The sequence below is a fragment of the Diadema setosum genome, chromosome 13, assembly GCF_964275005.1.
Source record: "Diadema setosum chromosome 13, eeDiaSeto1, whole genome shotgun sequence".
In the NCBI taxonomy this organism is placed as follows: domain Eukaryota; kingdom Metazoa; phylum Echinodermata; class Echinoidea; order Diadematoida; family Diadematidae; genus Diadema; species Diadema setosum.
The window spans coordinates 14,674,449-14,695,499 of NC_092697.1; the positions used below are offsets into that span (position 1 = coordinate 14,674,449).

Consider the following 21,051-nt stretch of genomic DNA (forward strand, 5'->3'; position numbering starts at 1 on the left):
TCAGACACATACTTGTCAAACTCAAACAAAGACAAGGCAAAAGAAGGAGGCACAAATATGGAGCAGACGTCAGTGAAGAGAAAAGGGTCGAAAAGGGACAGCACAGGCCCCGAGCCCAAGAAACATGCAGGAGGATTATCAGAAGGGGAGAAGAACTCGAAATCATCAAAGACGAAACAGAAGTTTGCAAAGGCAACTGCGGGCAAAGGAGGGAGAGACAGTACCAGATTCCAGAAACCTGCTCCTAAGAGGCAGGAACAGAAGAACAAGTGGAAAGCAGGAGAGAAGAGGAAGAAAAACAAGGATGGCAACAGTGGTAAATCAAATGACTATTACTGTATACGGCAAATATTTCACGAGGTTTTTATTTTTGCGAATTTCGCGAGTCTGGTGGTATTTGCAAAATTAAAAACACGCGAAAATATTGATTCTGATCCCGATGTGAATGTGACGTATGCATATGTATACTTCTCCGTTCAGTACAGGACTCCACAATCGCGAATGTAACCACTCGTGAAATCGTCCGGAATTCCCGATTCGCGAAAATTTAGACTTGCAAAATATATGGCGTATACAGTATTTACAGGAAAAGTTTTTTTTTTTTTTGCAGACTTTCATAGATAGTTGTAATTTATAAATGTAAGTATAGCGTTTTCAGTAGTTATGGTAGACAATATATTTTCACAAACTTTATTGGTCAGTGAATTCAATCTGTTATTAGTGCTTCATAGGATGTAAATCAGAGGAAAAGAAGTCTTAGATTTTTTTTTATTGGTATGACCTACAACAGAATGTTGTACTTGGTATGCATTCAATGATTTGTTTTCCATCAATGATGATAAAATAGTGCAAACCAAACCAAAGACAGGCTTGATGACTAAATTCGGGATATTGACTTCCATGCTTTACATTCAGTGTATGAGATACATGTAATTTGTATCTCTTTCTGTGTAGGAGAAATGCTTCATATTGTTGGGGCTTCCACAGGTTAGAATTCATGTATCTCATTTGCAGTATTAGACTCCACTCGACCCCTTTATCTTTCTTCAGTAATAACTCTATTGGTTGTTTTATGTTTGGGACTCCTGATTGCATTGCTTTTTAATTCTTATATAAATAGACAGATGAAAAACTGGAATTTAATTCTTAATTAGCTCCAATATTTCTTTGCATATATTCTTTGATAGTAACAAAAAAATTACAGTTGCTACATTCCAATATTTTTTTTTCTTGTTTATACACTGATGTTTTAAATGCCATGAAATATACCTCTTTGTTGCCATATCAAAAATCTAGACATGCATTAATATTTAAACAACCAAGAGAATTCCTAGGAGATGTACTTTCACAGATGACTCTTATCAGATCTGTTGCTTGACAACCCTATAGCCAGGGCTCCACACTAACTTTTATTTTTGGTGGCCCAAAGGCAAACATCCGACCTTTTTTTGGTGGCCCAATCAGGCCACCAAATTCTTCATTTCTGAAATTTTGGTGGCCCGACGTGCATTTTTGGTGGCCCTGGGCCACCGGGCCACTGTTAGTGTCGAGCCCTGCTATAGCTATGACTCTTGTTGGAGATAGTTGCAAACCTAGTGTTTTTATCCGTCTTCCCTTCCAAATCATGAACAGGCAAGCCAAGAAAAAGATACACCTTACTGTAGAGACAATGAATTTTCGCATCTATGCACTGTCCAGGCGGCCCTTATTTGTAACTATACATCTAGGCATAGTTGTGCCTTTGTTCAAATGGATCTACTGAACATCACATCATTCATGCTCAAAAGTAAAACAAGGAATGTTTGTGTACATTTTATTTTCGTGAATTTTGCTAGAGCCAAGACTCACAAAATTAAAATGCATACTATGTGAAAGTTCTTGTCTACACTATATGCATTGAATGCCAATGATAATTTGCAAAAATTTCATGCCGGGAAAAAGGCCGCCGATTGCAATCACTCACAAAAATTTCATGTCACGAAAAAGGTTGTCAAATCCAATTCGCAAAACTTTCATGTCATGAAAATTTTATGCCGCTAAAATATCTTGCTTTACAGTATTTAATACGAATCAAAGATGACCTTTAACCTGTAGGATTTGATTTCCTCTGCAGCGTGATTATGTAATGCTTCTCTTCCATCCTCCCCCAACCCCCTCCACCCCCATTCCAGAAGGCACCAAGCGGCCCAAGATGGAAGAGATGAAGAAGAAAGAGAGGAGACAGGTCCGGCGACAAGTGAAGAACAATTTTGAACTCGCGAAGAAGGCCAAGGCGAGCTGGGAGATCATCAGGCAGTAAGTAGTGATGGTGGTGACAGCAAATTTATAACCGCGGTCACATTGGCAAAAGATTGCCAAGTCTTTGTGAAGTTTGCTCGTCAGTCTACACTGGCAGCCAAACTTTTAAAAGTTTGGGTCACTGGTGCGTGTGCGTAAGAAAGAAGATAAAGCGCTTCGTCAGACAGCTAATTGTGACATATCAATGCACACATGTACATCCCAATGAGAGCGCACTTTGGGAGCACTGTTCGCAAACAGATGGTGGACTGGTCATGTGACAAACTTTGCAGTTTTAGTTGCTAGCGTTCACACTGCACAAACATCTAGATTGGTAGGGGTCTGGGAAATTTCCCTAGTTTAAGTGGGAAGTGTAATGAGAATTTTTTTGAAAGTTTGCTCTCACAGGAGCAAAACTTTGAGATCTTAAACGTCGCAATCTTAAACTTCATAATCTCTTTTTTTTCACTGTGACTGCGGCTTTTGACAGACCCAGGTCTGCTGATGTGGATGTGATTGTTGTACATTCTTATTGGTCTACTGTTATTTTGACCAATCTATAAGGTGTGATATTCTGTAGATTTGAAAGGCAAGAAGTTTTCTTTTAAAACCCCTTGAATATTTGTGTTCATTTGATTTCAAACAGGTGTGATCACACAGTACAACATATTTCTTTAGTATGATATATTTGTTATAATTTTGATTGTAAGTTTTAATTACTATGTGTGTTAAATTGACAAAATGTGTATTTCTGTATTGTCTTTGGGTTGTCTTCAGAGAGTTCAGGAAGTATGTTTGATTTTATTTCTATGAATTTTTGGTATTTATATGTGTGTATTTTGATTGAGATACTTTGCTTTAAAGATAATATAAAGTTTTGGTATTACCTCAAAAGTTTCCCTGAATTTCCTTGTCTTAGTTTGTGTTTCAGGTTAACGTACCTTTCATATAACTAACACTGTGAGACTTACTCGCCCCAAAGTGCTCTCATGTCTTAGTAATCATGCAATAATGGTTTCGTACCGGAGCCGCCGCCATACGGCGGCGGCGAGGTAGTACACGTATTGTGCGAATATCACTGCGACCAGCAGCGTGCAGCCCCATACGCATACTGTGTAGCTAACTGCGACCAGCAGCCCCATACGCATAGCTAAATGGGGCTTCGCATTGTAGCTTACATGATCATGACAGATTTAGTATCGCGGGTAAAATATCAACTTAAAATCCAAAAATTTCTTCAATTTAAAGACTTACCAGTTAAGTTGAAGTATTGAAAACAGGCTTTGGGCAACGTTTGGTTTTGCCAATAGTCCCTTTCTGTTCGAATTGATGACTGAATGTGACTTGGTCGAGAGGACCTTGGGAGAGCTACACTGAATTGACGGCCAGCGCATGCGCACACAAACATCTTATCCGTTCATGGATTTAAAATTTGTTCGCATGTGATGTGTGCGTATGCGCTGGCCGTAGTAATCAGTGTATGTAGCTCTCCCACGGTCCTCTCGACAGAGTCACATTCAGTCATCAATTCGAACAGAAAGGGACTATTGGCAGAACCAAACGTTGCCCGAAGCCTGTTTTCAAGACTTCAACATAATTGGTAAGTCTTCAAATTGAAGAATTTTGTGGATTTTAAGTTGATATTTGCCCGAGATACTAAATCTGTCATGATCCTGGATGCTACAATGCGAAGCCCCATTACGCTATGCGTATGGGGCTGCTGGTCGCAGTTAATTGCATGATTACTAAGAAATGAGAGCACTTTGGGGCGAGTAAGTCTCACAGTGTTAGTTATATGATAGATACTTTAACCTGAAACACAGAAATTCAGGGAAACTTTTGACGTACCAAAACTTTTTATTATCTTGAATAGTTTCAAGAGGAAACCATTATACCACATGTTAACAACTTTGTTTCATCTTAACAGACATGACTGCAAAGCGGAGACAAGGAAAAAGCATATCAGCGAGCTGTGTGAGCTGCTGAAAGGCAGGGTCATGGAAGTGAGTAACAACTTTGTACTTGTAACCTTGGCCTATTTATTTGTAAACTCATTAACTGATGTGACACTTAGTTTCGAAAGATTAAAATGTTTGTATAATGTCAATAGAATTATCCCAATGTTGAAATTAGGTATAGTTAGATGTAGATAATCTGCTTTACTTTTATGTATATGTTCATAATTTTTGACTGAAGTGTTTTCATACTTATGGTACTGAATTTAGAATGAGCCAAGTTCAAAAGTGTTCATTGATTCTATGAACTTTTCTAGGGTGTGTTACTAGTATGCAGTAGTATACGTAACCTTGGGTGTACAGAGAATATGTATCATAACAAAATGAACATTGTCCACAATAAGGCATTGTTTTACAGATGCTTTCTAATATCATTACACATGCAGGGAAAATTTATGACAAATGTATTCCACCATATAGTTGCAGTTACTAGATCTTGAATCTTTGTGTTCACCTTTCACAATCTTTGAATTCAGGCAAAAATTACAGTAGTATTTCAAGATATTGCATGAGCTATGTCTGTTCACATGAAATGAACTATATTGAGCTAACGATGTACACTTTTGTATGATACAGTTTCATGAGTCACGGTGCAAAATTTCTCTTTCTGCATTCTCTTGCATCAGCTGATGAAGGCACACGACTCTGTGAGGGTCATACAGTGCTGTGTGCAGTTTGGAACACCTGAACAGAGGACTCAAATCTTTGATGAGGTCAAAGGTCAGTCTTATCTTCTTTATTTTATAGACACTTTGATCTGATGAAGCTTCATGGCTTCTCTTGCAATTATGCTATGTTTTGACACCACATGTAGTAATGTGAGCCAGTGTACTATGTAACATTCACTTTCTTTAATTCATTGTTTTGTTTTGTTTGTTTGTTTGTTTGTTTTGGGGGTCATATTTGATGATGTCATGTGTAGCTATTGCATTAATGAAATGTAGGTCTTCCCATTGCGTAACTTGATACAAATGCAGCTTCTTCTACAAATAAAGTATGTGCAGTAAGTCTGATGAATTTTCTTGTCTCTCCCCTTCTTTCTCAAAAGAGTGAAATTGTTGAAATCATGAGTGAATGGCACTCTGGTGATTTCTTTTGGTAAACATTTTCGCTGAAATGTAAGTTAGTCTCTTGGTATACCAAGACCAGTTTCTAACCTTTACTCCTCAATTGAGAATGCACAGATATTCAGTTGTTTGTATGCCATGATTTCTCCTTCTCAAAGACGACATTGTTGAGCTGGCAAAGTCAAAGTACGCCAAGTTCTTCGTGCTGAAGATGCTTCGCTACGGCACGCGGGAGCAGCGCGCCTTCATCATGCGCGCGTTCCATGGCAAGGTGTGCCAGCTGATTCGGCACAGCGAGGCAGCGGAAGTGGTGGAGGAGGCGTACAACAACCACGCCAACGCACAGGACCGGTCCGCCCTCATGGAGGAGTTCTACGGGGCCAGGTTCGCCGTCTTTAAGGTAATTTAATTTGATCTGATTTGATTCATCCGTTCTCTGCATGGCATCATTTACAATTCTTAGTTTAGGAATATAATCAAACATAATATATACAAATATAATACTCAAAAAAGCTAGTTTCTACAATTTTCATTGCACATACATCTGTGACATGATTATAGTATATGTGTTATGAATTACCATACAGAACTGTTGCCAAATAGCTATATTGCCAATAAAAAGCTATAAGCTTGACCCTTTGGCAGCCGATAATACAATACGGTATAAATGCAATGGCCTATCTAATGCAACGAATAACTCAAGGGAGGTGGGTAGGACCAGGACCTGTGGATAGTGCACAGTTGTGTAGATGCGCCTTGGGCACATTAGTCATGTTGAATTGGAGCATTATAAGTACCCTGTATTATTATGAGTAGATGCGGAAGATCCGTGGTTCAATTCCACACAGGGACTAGTGCATGTTTTTAAGTTATATTCAGGTCCCTTTGATATATAGTTACTGTGAATCAAAATCTGTCTGGAGTGAGCATCAGCTCTCAGAAGGACCCACTCACCAGAAACTTTCATGTGACCAGTATTTTCTAATCATCTTAAAGGGATGGTATGGTATTGGTTGGGGTGAGGGTTCAGCTTTTAAGATTTTGCTAGTTACTTAGAAACCACTTTATGAAATGTTGAAGAGCATACAATTCTAAGAGGAATTCAAAGTTTATTTGATGAAAATTGGATCTGAAATGGCTGAGATATCAACAACAACAACAAAAGAAGAAGAAGAAGAAGAAAGGCGATCCTAATAAAAGGTAGGTCCCACCTCTTATTAGGATCGCTCTGTTTTGGATATCTCATCCATTTCAAAACCAATTTTCATCAAATAAGCTTTGGATTCCTCTAAAAATTAAATGCTTTTTCCTATTTCATAAAAGGTTTCTCATTATCTCATAAAATAATCATCAAAATAGGTTGGAAACCTTAAGCCCCATCTCGACCGAAACTGTACCATCCCTTAAACCTGTTGTGTGCTTTGAGTGCTGAATAGACAAGAAAACCCATAGCATTGTACACACGGTCCAAAGTCCCTTGTACAGAAAGGGTTAGCAACATGATAAACCGCAAGTCTTAGGTGCCTGAGTCTCTCACAGTGAAAACGTTTGGAGAATCTCAAAGTGCTTTCACACATCCCAACAGAGGATACGGTAGTCATGGAAACCCCAGTGGTTTGCATTACCGGTAGTCTTTCCTGTGACATATCATCATCTTGCAACAAGTAGCACTCCCATTGCATTCTTCCTATGAAATTGTCATAGTTTACTAGTAATGGTATCTTTTCTGAATTGCTCTATGTGTTTTGATAGTAACATAATGATCTGAGATGCACATCTATTGATTTGAATATATTTGGGAAGACTCTGTTAGAAATATAATATTTATTTTGTGTTTTGGCTGTCTTTGTTTCAGGCATCAGGCATTCACACCCTAGATGACATCCTAGAGAAAGACCCCACTATGAGGCAGAGTATACTGGAACACATGCTGAAGATCCTCACACCCCTTCTTGACAAGTATGAGTTACTAATGAATAACTCTCCAACTGTTAAATTCTAGAGTACTCAAAACCTCAAGTGCTGTATTTATTGGTGTATGAACCAGACCTTTGTTGTTATTTTCTAGAAATACCCTAAGGATAAGCCTGCTCAGAGTTAGCTCATGGGCACATTGTTTTTTTCTCTGTCGGTTAGGGGTACTTCACTCATTTGCTGGACAACATAATGCATAAGTTTTATGTAATAAATATTTGATTCAACAATTCTGTTAAAAAAAAGGAAGAAAAAAGAATGAACAAGCATAGACCAGATGACCAGAATGATCCATCATTACCTACATGCCTGTTGGTACGAATGACCTTTTTTCTGCACATGTGCAAAATGGAACTCCGAACTGGCTTATAGGGGATGCGGGTTATACATGGTAAATTGTGCTCACAAAAATATTCTTAGTCTGAGGCAAAGGAATCTGGAGGATTTGAGGTGATACATCACATGATATCTGTGTTTCCAGTTCATGCAAAGTCAATGTGTGGTGGAGATGTGACCTTATATTCTGTGTTTTGTCACATGTGCAGGGCTGTGATCAAGCACACCATGGTACACAAGGCCATTTACGACTTCCTGGTACATGCACCTGAAAAAATGCGAGGGGTGAGTTGGATGAACTTTGTCCTACTTCCAGGTCGCTGTATAGAGCTAGACCAGTGTTTTTAGCTGACAAAATTTGTGATCGCATTCCATTGAGATATGCCCATTAACCCTTTGAAAACTAGTCCTGGGTATTTAATGTACTCAGGCACGTGTCTACGGGAAATGTATGCTATACCAAAGTCATCTTTCCCTCAACAGACTAACTTGCTAGTTGCAAGAGAAGTTACTGAAACTTTTCTGAAGCACGTCATCATTTATTTTTTCAATTCATTTTTGTCTGTATGTGATAATTACCAGAGCAATAATGGTTCAGTGGATCAGACCTAAGACTCTTCATTGTTAGGTTCCTGGCAGAAATGGATGCACCCTCAGGTTTGTCATTTAAATATTCAGTGCCCCGTCAATGCTTAGGAGGGGACTTCAAGCCCTTGGTTTCAGAGGTAGAATACACAACACCCAGACAAAACATTAAAATTGAATCCAAGCACACTTCATGGTGTAAATGTTACCTCCATGTCTACTCTGTCTCATCTTTACTAACACTTTGATTTTTAATTCTAAGTAGCTTCATGAAATAACAATGACTATCACAGAGAATCATTGCATTACTGTAAAAACTTCAAAGATAGTGAATTGAATGGACAACATTGCTAAACATTTCTGAATGGTTCTGTCGATCATTTAAAACTGGCCTTGAAAGCACACCTTTAAAGGGTGTGTACAGTTCTGGGAGAGGTGTAGATTTAGCTTTTAACGTTTCGCGAGGTATTCAGAAACCACTGTATGAGATGTCAAAGAGCATGCGATTCTAGGGGGTATCAAAAGTTTATTTGATGAAAATCGGTTTTGAAATGGATGAGATATCCAAAACAAGGTGAAACAAAGAGATCCTAATAAAGTTGTGGCATGTCGCCTTTTATTATTAGCACTTTTTTGGATATCTCAGCCATTTAAAGACCAATTTTCATCAAATAAATGTTGAATCCTTCTTAAAATTACATGCTCCTTCATATTTCATAAGAGGCTTTTCATTATCTCACTTAGGAATGTTTAAAACAAGAATCTCTTCCTCAACCAGTACTGTACAGTCCCTTTAAATGCTGAGTACCTTCATGAAATGACAGCAAAAAGAATAATTGAATGATTTTAACAACTTGTAAATATCAAAATAACAAAGTGAAAGGACAACAATGCAAAACTGTTCTTGATGGTTCTTTAGACCATTTATAACCGTCCTTAGAAATGAACGCACACTGTCACACTGAATTTAAGGATGTTAACCTCAGTTGGTATCGCATCTGCCTCCCACTCCAAACAACGCAGGTTCGAGTCTCGAGTCTGGCTGAGCAATGTTGTGTGTACCATCTCATCTAGTAAGAGGCTAACGCTCTGTCCCTCAGTATCAACCAGACACATTGTGCCATATGAGGAAGAATAAGCAAACAGTGAATTTTTGTTCACCACATTTTTTCTTTTTTGGCAGGAACTGATAGAGTCATTAAGGGAGGTGGTGGTACAGATCCTTCACACACTGGACGGAGCTCGGGCTGCCATGTACTGCCTCTGGTTTGGAACTGCCAAGGTAAGAATGCTTATGTTCTCATTTTATTTTTCGGTCCTATTTTCAGGGAGCCATTGTAGAGTACTCATAACTTTTGTATTTGCCCTCATGCTTATTACTCCCCTTTTTGTGCGCCAATTAGAAGAAAATGAATGGAAATGTAATGATAATAATAATTTGAAAATATATGGGCAGTGATGCAAGAAAAGGGCCCTTAGGGCATGGAATACCGAAAATGAGTTTTATCACCATATTGTAGAATGAACTCTGACGTATTTAGATATATGCAAACTGCTTTCTTAAATTCCACTCCCAAATGCCTCAACTATTGCATTTCAAAACCATGTCTCAAAATCATGGTTGTAATCTCGGCTACCGTTTATAGCAAAATGTAATTCACGAAACACAGTTTCATAACTATGTTTAAGGCCAGAAACGTTTGCCATAAGTGCACCCATTAGTTGAAGCATTGTTTACAACACAATTAGAGCCGTGATATTTATTTTTCCATTTGTATCAAGAATCAAGTTTGTTGGTCCTAGAACAATTTTCTGAGCCAGAATATATGCCATATATTAAGTGAGTCTGATTTTTCGCGAATTGGGACTTCCTGACAATTCGCAAGTGGTTAAATTTGCAATTGTGAAGTACAGTACTGACTGTAGAAATGTGTGCATGCACATCACATTCATGTTGGGATGAGAGTTAATATTTTTGTGTGTTTTTAGATTTGCAAACAGCACCCGACTTGCAAAATCCCCGAAAATAAAAACCTCTTGAAATATTCAGCCCATACAGTAATTGTGGACAATCAGCGTATATCACAAGCATAGCAAAGTTGTGACATTATTAAGCAGTGGGAGGTGAAACATGCTTCTAGGTTTTATTTTATCCCTTCATGAGATTCAGACTGAAATACCAAACGTTGAGCTTTGTGACTTCCTCTCCTTTTATATTGCATCAGGACCGGAAGATCATCATCAAGTCCTTCAAGACGTACGTGACAAAGATCGCCAAGGAGGAGTTTGGGCACAGGGTCCTCCTGGCCCTCTTTGACTCAGTGGATGACACCAAGATTGTGGGCAAAGTCATCATTGAAGTGAGTATGGGGCCTCAAAGTTTTCCAGTTCAATTATGATATATCAGGGCCCCGTTTTATCAAAAGATGAAATTGATTTTAGATTTCCTTACCACACAGGCTGCCATAGACTTACAGTTGAAATCAGCTATATAATCAATTTCAACTCTTCAGAAAACAGGGCCATACCCCCAACCATTCTGAATTTGGAGGAAAGAATCTAAATTTTGACCATTCCCAGCTCTTATTTCAATAGAGTTTCCTATTTTTCCATGATTATTCTACTACATGATCCTACTGTGTATGGGAACTGCTCTTTCTTTCCTCACTGTTGCACCAAATCATCCCTATTTTTCAGTAAGAAAGGTTGGGAGGTCTGTGGTATCATTAGCAGAAAGGCACAGGAGGACATGTAAACAAGGGCTAATCATGATGTAAGGGGTGGGGGGAGGGAGTTTGTCTCACGAAAAAATCGTAGGCAAGACGTGTGCCATTTTGCTCACAACTGCCAAGCTTCATCGAGCACAATGAGACACCAACACAAGGGATGTCCATCCACCTCCACCAACAGTGTGGCAATACATCTTAGATGAGATCCCACCTGTGATGTCCGTGAAGGAGCCGCTAAACCGGACTGTCAACCAGTGGACGCAGTAAGGCGCCCTGCCAGGCCCGTCCTGGAAAAGATGGCATGCTGCCAACTAGAATTTTGCATGCACATTATAACTTACATGCACGTACCACCATGTCTCATTGTACGTACCACCATGTCTCATTGTACGTACTTGACGAAGCTCAGCAGTAGCCAGCGAAACATCATACATCTTACCTGCGATTTCTTCACGAGACAAACAATTATTTTTACCTGAAGCATCATAGAATTTACTGCGATGGTCAACCTCTTCACAAAAGGTACTTAGTCAATCATGACCCATCCCCTTTTTTTTTCAACAGGAGCTGATGAAGTCTGCCTACGAAGTGGCTACAGACCAGTACGGCCGTAAGGTTCTATTCTACCTCCTTGTCCCGAGAGATCCGTCTCACTTCCATCCGGACATCGTCAAACAGCTGCAGAAAGGCGATGACAACCCAGTCAGGTAGGGATGGAGCTTATTATTGCATATATTCCTGAAAAGGGGGATCTGCTGCATAATTGATGCTCATTTAGACACACAGGGGTGCGAATTCATTTTATGATTCAATTAAGAATCAATTCTCTAAGATTCAGTAAGACTCCATGTCCTTTAGTATAGCCTGTCTCCCAAACCAAATGGCCTGTGTTTGATTTCAAAGTCCAACTGAGCAGTGTTGTGTGAAATCATACCGTGTCCTCTAGTAAGAGGCAAAACACTCTGCCCCTTGGATGGGGCATAAAATGGCGGTCCCTTGAGTAAGTTAGTCATGACTTATGCGCATAAAAGATCTCACTTCATTTAATTCATTGCAAAGAGCAGGGTTGTAAGCCAGTGAAGTGGTCCGCTTACCTACCCACAAAAAAAAAAAAAAATGAAAAAGAAATTGGGCAAATGATGCCAACCCTGTGTGGTTTGCCCCAAGTGACTCGCAACAGTTAGCAAATGGTATCAACCAAGCACATTGTGGCATACTAACAAGAAGATAGAATGTTCAAACACACTTCAACATTGCTTTTAATGCAAAGCTGTGTTTGCATGAAAAAATTAAGTGATATTACATCAGTGTGCCAAGATTCTGTGTACTGTAAGTTGTACTTTGGTTTTCGTAATGTAATACCAACAAAATGCAGTGGCGGATCCAGAGGGGATACACAGGGCCCCCCCCCTTTATTTTTATGTTAAAACAAAATAAATAAAAAGAAAAAATGGAGGGGGGCGCGTGTGCTCCCCTCTAATTTTGTAAAAACATCCCCCCCCTTTACGGATTTTCTGGATCCGCCCCTGTAATATCAGCAATTTGTTATGGTAGGCAGCTGTCAGTCTTGAAGGAAATGCAAACCACCCTCTTCTGTTCGTGTCATTGTAGTAAGAAGGACAGGACGGTACGGAGGAAGGAACTCCTTGAGGCGGCCTCCCCTGCCCTCCTCAAGCTGCTGCTGACCCACACCAAGGAGATGGCATACAGCAAGTCCAACAGTCAGCTGGCCTTGGCTATCCTGGAACATGCACAAGGTAATAAAGTGACATACGACCTTCATGCACCAAAGCCAGGCGTAAACCCCCTGCCGCCCACAGGTGGCAATTCCCAGGAACACGAATGCACAGCTCATCATGTTTTCCTTTGCGATGGGTTAAGCATTTTGCATGATTAAGTTGCCACAAGAAAGACATAATGAAGCAACAAGTATTGCGAGGACTGGAGAAAGCACCCAGAAATGATACATCACATATTACCCCTGGTACCGTAGTACCCCGGTAACCGCGTTGTGTAGCGCCACCTCAGGTCCACTCGAGGACAGCCAGAGAAAAATGCATGCACTGTGTGTGCGTGTACATAGTCATTCCCATGCCACTGCATGTTATACTATGCGTGCATGGAAGCTGCGATACCACTAGCGTGTGCTTTAGTGCAGTGCAGTGCAGTGGCTAGCGCGCACTAGCTCCAGCACCAAAATAATTTCCTCTTTTTGGCACCCAGGGTACAACCTTTTTAAAAAAATAAATAATTCAACAAAATGGCTGATTTTTATTTGGTACCCCAGGATACCATTTATGTCATCAAATGCAAAATCTATTCATATTTGTAAGGTCCAGCTTCACTCACACTGAAAAGAATTGACCTCTTCATCTACTGATTGGGAAGAAGATATTTTTATCTCCATCTGGATATGGTTAATTTCTTCTTTTATTCAGTTTTGATGGGATCCTTTGATTGTTCCAATTTTAAATGGGTAGGGGGTTATCTATTTGCTGTCCCTCTCCATGTTGCCACAATTTCCTGGAGTGATATGTTGTGTATTACCCCATTGCCATTATCAATATAACTGTGATGATGATGATGATGATGATGATGATGATTATGATGATGAGGATGGTGGTGGTGGTGGTCATGACTAGTTATGATGTTGATAATTATGATGATGATGGTGATGGTGATGATGATGATGACTATGATGATGTTGATGGTGATAAAGATGATGGCAATGGTAATGACACTGGTGATGATGATAGTGATGCTAGTGATAATGATAGTGCCAAAGAGCAAATTTTACCCCTGTTCCTTATGGGCTCTGACAATTTTCTTCCCACAAATTGCCATCATTATAAATTCCTAGCAAAGTGAATTCACTTGAGGAAAGAACAACGACAAAGGAACAGGAAATATTTTCCTTGTTGTAAATATTTTTCATGAGGCATGTGTCAAGAAGGACCTTTAATCCATGTTTTTGGAAGGCACTAGAAATTTCTCTTCACAACCTGCAATCAACATGTTGTGTTCACATTGTCCATACTTTCAAAAAGGAATGATAAAAGCTGCTAGGAAGAAAAAAAAATGTGTGTGGTTACGGCAGGTTTCTGCCAAGGCAGCTCAGATTACTACAAAGGCACCTTAGCTTATTACACAAACTGTACAAAGGCACCTTTACATTACTATTAAAATGGCACCTTTTATCTTCCTTCTAAAAGGTGACAAGAGTTCGTCCTTTGCCATGTTTGCAACGCTAGCTGCGGAGGATCTCGTACCCATCCTGGTCAATAACCCCAGCAGGATGGACGAGGTGAGTGCGTAATTGACCTTGGACCTTTCCACATCTTCATGTCATAATGTCTTGTGTACTGTCATTAGGCAATATGTGAGGCAAAACGTCAGCAGTTTATATCCATTTAAAGGCACTATCTGCCATTTGCAGATAAAACAAAAACCAGCTGTAGTGCTTCTAAATAGTTCTAAAATGTGAGTTAGGGATGGAAACGACCAATGTAACGTTGTTGATCAGTATAATCAATGTTAAGTATTGTTGAATATATCAGAGGTGAACAATAGGTTTTATTAGAACTGTTTCTACAATAAACCATCTACAGTTACGGTTTATTGAGAAAAATAGTGATATCTCTTATATATTTTAGGCTTTATTGCAATTTTTTTTTGTGTGTGAATGTACACTGTTTATATGTTAGGATGTTTTGTGATACAACCGACCTTCACATATGCATCAATTGTGATAACTCAAAACATTTTTAAACCACTGCTCCCAATGGTAAACAGTACATCTAAACTTATATGTACCTTTCAGTTTGAGATGGAATTTCCAATCAAGAATGCAATTTATTTATTCAGAGTTTGTAATATTTTGTATCTCATATTCTGATGTTATCCCATGTATTTTGGCTTTTTTTTTTTTTTGTTAATATATATATCAACATTGCCTCTTTGAGGCATGTCATACAGATGGTAGTCTCCCTGTCAGATGATAGCCTTTTCATATATTTAGAGTGTACAAAATTCAGTGAAGAGATGATGATGTCTCACTATGAATTTGCCTGACTTTTTGATGTACTTCGATGTGATACCATCTGTTCTTCCACTCGCTAATGCTTGCAGATGCACCTTGTGGAGCATCCCTCGGGCCATTTCCTGGTGAGGAGGTTGCTTGCCTTCGAGAAGTCACAGCGAGAGAAAGAAGGTATGTTGGCCACACATCACACAGCCAGGGCATGTTTATTGCATTTGCGTGTGAAATTCAAAAAATGAATAAAAATAAACTACTTCGTCCTGGAGTCGACTTCTAGGTACAAGGATTGTATGTTAATATTTCCAGGTCTTGTATACTCATGTGCAGTTTATGTTGTCCCAGGATTCTCAATACTTGCAGACTTTCACTGATAAGGAGATGTGTGTAACATACTTTTATGATGACTTTTCTGTTTGATGCATTTGTAAAAGTTTCTTCACTCTTGTGTATTTCTTTGTTTTGTTTGAAATCAAAACTCTTTCATCAAGCTGATATGATTTATGCCACATTATATTATCTCTGTGTGTATCACGGTATCAGTAAATGCATGTTTTCTTGGGAAATGAGACAATATGAATTCATAAATGTGGAAAAGGAATTAACTTCAAAATTACTAAGGTTTGTCAGTTGCACCTTTTTTCCATTTTTTTTTCATTTTCGTACTACCGAACCTTCTGCAGTTCTGAATATATGTAGCAAATCTTATTTCGTTTTCAGATTGATGAACCATTGAAACAGCATACATTATTTAATTTCTGGATTGCCAAATCCTTTGAAAAAAAAGCTTGATTTCAAATTTCAGTCTGATGAACCTTAGGCATAATGGTGCAAATGGCTGGATTTACACAATACTGTTTCATAATACTGACAAACATTTAGGTGCACAGAATTTGCTGTGTGTTTTGGTGTAACGAACATTTTGAATAATGAACGTCACCGGTATATATTCACCCTCCTCCTTATTGCTGTTGTGTGCGTCAGGTGCGGAACTGAAGTCGACGCTCTCTGATTGTCTGCTGGAGGAACTCTCAGACGAAAATATCAGGTCCTGGGCCAGGGTCAACAGAGGGGCATTTGTGCTGGCAAGGTATTGTATGTCTTCTTTATTATTCTGCACAGTGCAAAGTTGGGTAAAGTGGGGGTGCTGTGGCATAGTGAATGAGAATCCTGACTCCCATTTGGAGGACCCGAGTTCCATTCCCACCCAGTACTTGCGTCCTTGGACAAGATGTTTTTACTCGCAATGTCTCTCTCAACCCAGGTGTAATAATGGGTACCTGGCAATGCTGGGGTAATGATAATAGCAGGGCCCTCTGGTAGAGCAGTGGCGACACTGAAGAGGCTACCCAGGTTAATAAAGAAGACATTAACATTATTATCAAGGGGGGGGGGGGGGAAGGGGGTCGTTTGAGGCATCTTTCTACATAACTGCTATTTTCAAAGGTTGTGGTGAGACTCACAATAGGGATGTGTGACACAAAGGCCTTCGGATACGGTAGGAAGGAATGTTCAGTGGAACATTTGCTGCAGAGTTTCAATTTTGGGTGCGTGCAATCTATTGTTTGATATTGTGTCTCCTTTTGCATGAAGAGAGATACCTCAACAAGAAAACATCAAAAATTCCTTTTATAGTTCAATCTGTCTAATCATGGTACATGCAGGTATCTGTTATTTGATAATCCAATATAACTTTATTTAAAAAAACAAAACAAAAACAAAAATAATAATTTGTATGGTGAATGAAAGCAATGCTGTACGAGCTTGATTTTGCTTATACCAGACCAGTCAAACAGATTTTTCCCTTCCAGTTTTTAAGCAGTATCACTCTAACACACAGGTAAGGGAGAAGGCTCATTCCAGTGTGATGTTTGTGCTTACCATTTAACAACAAACTGGCTGACAGTGCAGCTTTCTCTAAAATTATGAAACAATCTCCCTCCTCCTCAAAACTCTCACCAGCAGTTGAAAGAAATCAAACATACTTCAGAGTTTCGAGACGCACCTATTCTGAAACCCCATGTACTTATTGAACTTGTATTGTCACTGCCTTTTAGTTTGTACAAATATTGACTCTAATGCTACACCCAGGGATGATATCTCTAATCACTGTGTATCCGTTGTAAAAAGACGGTAGATTGATACCACCAACCATTACTATTGCCATTATTATTACCATAAAAATTTCTTGCAAAGGTAGTGAGTTACCACCCCCTTTTATTTTCAAGTACTCTGATGATGTATCAGATCTTACCCTTTAAGGCTGCTTTGGTGTCTAATGCCTGAAGAGCAAATGCCAGATTTATAATTGCTTGTAAATACAGTAAGTGGATTGAAATTCAGTGGGATGGGGGACAAGTATTTGTGAACATTGTGTACTTGAAATTTATGTAGCACCAAACCTTTTTCAGTTTGTATCATTCATGTGCTCTAACAATGTGGAAACCATTAAGTGAAGCAAAAGCACATTGTGATGGAGTCAGTGAGAGATTGAGCATGTCTGACAGGCATATTGGGGATGGAATTGAAAACAACAATCCTTTGTCTGGAGAGTGAAGAAATACTCGCTTGAGCGAACGAGAATGCAGAGACATGGCGTCTTGTCTCGCACAAAGGACTGCAATTTGCAGGGGAACACCGATCCCGTGAGGTGATTACAGACAATGCACTTATCCACCCATCATCCACCCACGAAACAAACAAACAGACAAACAAAGAAAGACCCCCATCTTCCCCTCCCTCTCTAACACAGAGGGAATAAGTTTGATGTTTCCCCTTTATCTCTCTCCTCAAGCCTGGCGGATTGCGGCAACGAGGACGCTACCGAGAGGATACGCACCGTCATGCAGGAGTGGGGGAAGGGCTTCGCCAAGCTGTCATCAAAAGGCGTGGTGGTCTTGAGAGAAAAGCTGCAGATGGACTGATGCCATCGACCTCGGATGAACTTTGGAAACCTGTAACACATGGACTCAAATTGTGGAGGATGATTGTTGAGATGATCCTCCTCCGCAAGATATTTACGAAGTGGAGAATATGATGTTAGAAAGGAGAAAGGAGAAACTGAGCATAAGGAGAAGAAAGAGACAAGTGAAGAAATGAGTTGGAATGATATTAACCCGTTGAGGATGGACTGATTTTGCTATAACATGCACTTCCCATAGACACCTGCCCAAGTATACTTGGGACTAGCCTTCAATGGGTTAAAGGGATGGTACAGCATTGGTGGAGATGAGAATTGGGCTTTTAACTTTTTGCGAGATACCAAGAAAACACTTACGATATAGTACAGAGCATACCATTTTAAGAGGAATTCAAAGTTTATTTGATAAAAATCGGGTTTGGAATGACTGAAACATTAAAAAACAAAATTAAACAAAGCGATCTTAATAAAGTGTGGGTCCCACACTTTAGTAGAATCGCTCTTTTTTGGATATCTCGGCCATTTCAAAACCAATTTTCATCAAATAAACACTGAATTCCTCATAGAATTACATGATCTTTCATACTTCATAAGAGGTTTTTCATTATCTCACCAAAAATGTTAGAAAATTAGGTCTCAACCAAAACTGTACAATCCCTTTAATCAAAGAAGATTGATGGGATTGTGAAATGAAATACAGTCAACTCTTTGTGTGCCTTGATGTAAATGTCCGTGTGTGCCGCACTATTCTGATACTACTATGCATGAGCGCTCTTTGAAGACATCCTGTCCCCCCCCCCCCCAGCCATGTAACTTTTTGCACAAGCATTCGTGCAAGAAACGCAGCACTGCAAAGTCGTGGAGGAATTTCCAACCTTTGCTGTGATGTAGACTGTTTGACAAGGCCGAGGCCATGACACTCTCAGTGTACTGTGGCATATTGCGATTTATCAATCGGTTTGCGCACGGTAGCACGTTCAAGCAAAAACTTGCAAAGTTTTGGCAAGCAGTTAAGCAAATCAGGCTTGTGAAATGTGGCACACAAAAAGTTAACGAGTAAGTTGAGATTTAGAGAAAGAGTGAGAGGGAGCGATGGCAAGAAAGAGAAAGGAAGAATGAAGGAAGGAATGGAAAGAAAGAATGAAGGAAGGACTGAAGACAGTTAAAAAGACAGTATGAAGACCCTTTGTGTAGGGCCTTTTGATTTTAGCATGTGTAATATGATATGAGCAGTACACCTTCAGCAGTACGCCTTTAGAAACAAGCATCCGTGTTGTGCTGATTGGAGCAGTTGTCATGAACCCAGTCTTCCGGAGGAAACGTTTCCATCGACAAATTCATTCGTGTGATGTGATTGCAGGTGTCCTGGAGACATGGAGTGCTGTGAAACCTGTGTCTATGTCAAATGTCAAGTATTACCTCACTTTACCATTTGCCAAGTTAGAATATTGATGCGTTGGCCCGTATTCACAAAGATGGTTTAATGTTAGTCCATGATGAATGCTAATTTTCTTTTGCATTAGTGCATGTGACAGAATGCGTATGTCAACAGACATCCAGTAACCACCGTCCCGTTGATATGCACGTAGAAATTGTACACCTATTTCATGCTAATTTTTTCACCCACGGACCTTTTTAATCACCTTTGTGAATACGGGTAATTATCTTTCATATTTCAGTAAGTTTTTAGACCTTGCTTTCAATCTTCCTGTTTTGATTTACACAAATGATTACTATCAGTTAAACAATGATTTGCTATAGAACTTTTGTCGAGAGCAGATGTCAGATGCAACCTTTTGGATATATACATTTTCTGCAACATATGTTTTCTTATTCTTCCCTGTCGGCATGTAGGCACACTGTGACATGTCTTGTCTTAGTACCAGATTGGTGCTTTGTTTGCGTGCTGTACAATAAAGTAAATATATTTGGAGTAGCCCCAACTTTGGCTTTATTAGTGCCTTTCTTGTGAAATAGTTCTGAATTCCAATCAGGAAAGACAAAATTATCATATACCATGTGTCTTTCATAGCAAAAGTCTTTGACACTGATACATGCAGTAGTATTGTTTATGTCATACTTGTTTTATTCTCCTTTGTTTGGTTTTGTTTTTGTTTTGCTATGGAAATGGTAGATTTACATATTAGTTACATTGGCTTCTTGTCAAGCTGCACAGACGGACTATTCATTGAAACCAACCCTCAGAAATTATATTTGTGATCAAGGTGTCACTAAACTGCAGTGATTGTATGCATTAGTGTTGAGAAACCTACCTGGCATATTGACATAGACTTTTTATTTCCATTGACCTAATCACCTTTATTTCAAGTTGGAAATGGGTAAAAGATGTGAGAACGAAATGCTATTTTTAGAATTAATTTAGTTCACATTTTTTCTCTTTCACAATGCAGTGTATGGTTTTCCCCAGCTAGCAAATATTTGTCTTGGAAAGATTTTTTTTTCTTTTTTTGCCTGTACAGTTCAGCAGGTTTCTTAAGACCTTCGTCAGGCATTTGCAATCACTTTGGAGTCATAATGATAACAAGTCAATTAAAGAAACACTGCAATGCAAATTCATGTTGACTGGTATTGATCCTTCATACATTTTCCGTGATCATCACTAAAGGGGGTATCTCACTGAGCGGCTAATGTTTGGGAACATAGCCAAGTTTAGGTTATGTCAGAGTTTGTAAACAGTTGCAATCAAGTTTGTGAAATTTTGAACATGTTCACAGTTTCTTTGCAACAAGGAAAATCGTGAATTTGATTGCAACTGTTCACCAACTTGATTGCATCTGTTTTAATACGAACCCTAACAAAACCTAAAATTCGCTACGTTTGCAGACATTTGCTGCGCAGGGAGATACCCCCTTTATGTGGCCAAAAGAATATCTAAATACAGTGTATATTCCATTTACTAAGTATTTTCTAATCATTTTTCTACTATTTTCTTTCAAATTAGTTGTGTACGCCCACCATAAAACCTTCTATACAAAGATTCTGCCTTTGTATCATCTGTCAATTACTAATAAAGTTAAAAAAAAAACAAAAAAACCCACAAACATAGCATGGAATGTGCTATCGCCTAGACCGAGCAAACATGCAAGTTTCC

At 39.2% G+C, this 21,051-nt stretch overlaps 1 protein-coding gene across 1 annotated transcript; it reads left to right on the forward strand.

Annotated features, from left to right (window-relative positions):
* The first annotated feature begins 9 nt into the window (after positions 1-9).
* On the forward strand, positions 10-19,882 carry LOC140236748 (pumilio homolog 3-like). The gene is made up of 15 exons (XM_072316676.1): positions 10-316; positions 2,172-2,295; positions 4,205-4,280; positions 4,919-5,012; positions 5,518-5,759; positions 7,215-7,318; positions 7,879-7,954; positions 9,438-9,536; positions 10,480-10,614; positions 11,548-11,690; positions 12,595-12,740; positions 14,196-14,287; positions 15,112-15,193; positions 16,004-16,109; positions 17,814-19,882. The coding sequence occupies exons 1-15, from the start codon at positions 58-60 to the stop codon at positions 17,941-17,943; spliced, it is 1,908 nt and encodes a 635-aa protein (XP_072172777.1). The 5' UTR covers positions 10-57; the 3' UTR covers positions 17,944-19,882.
* The last annotated feature ends 1,169 nt before the right edge of the window (positions 19,883-21,051 follow it).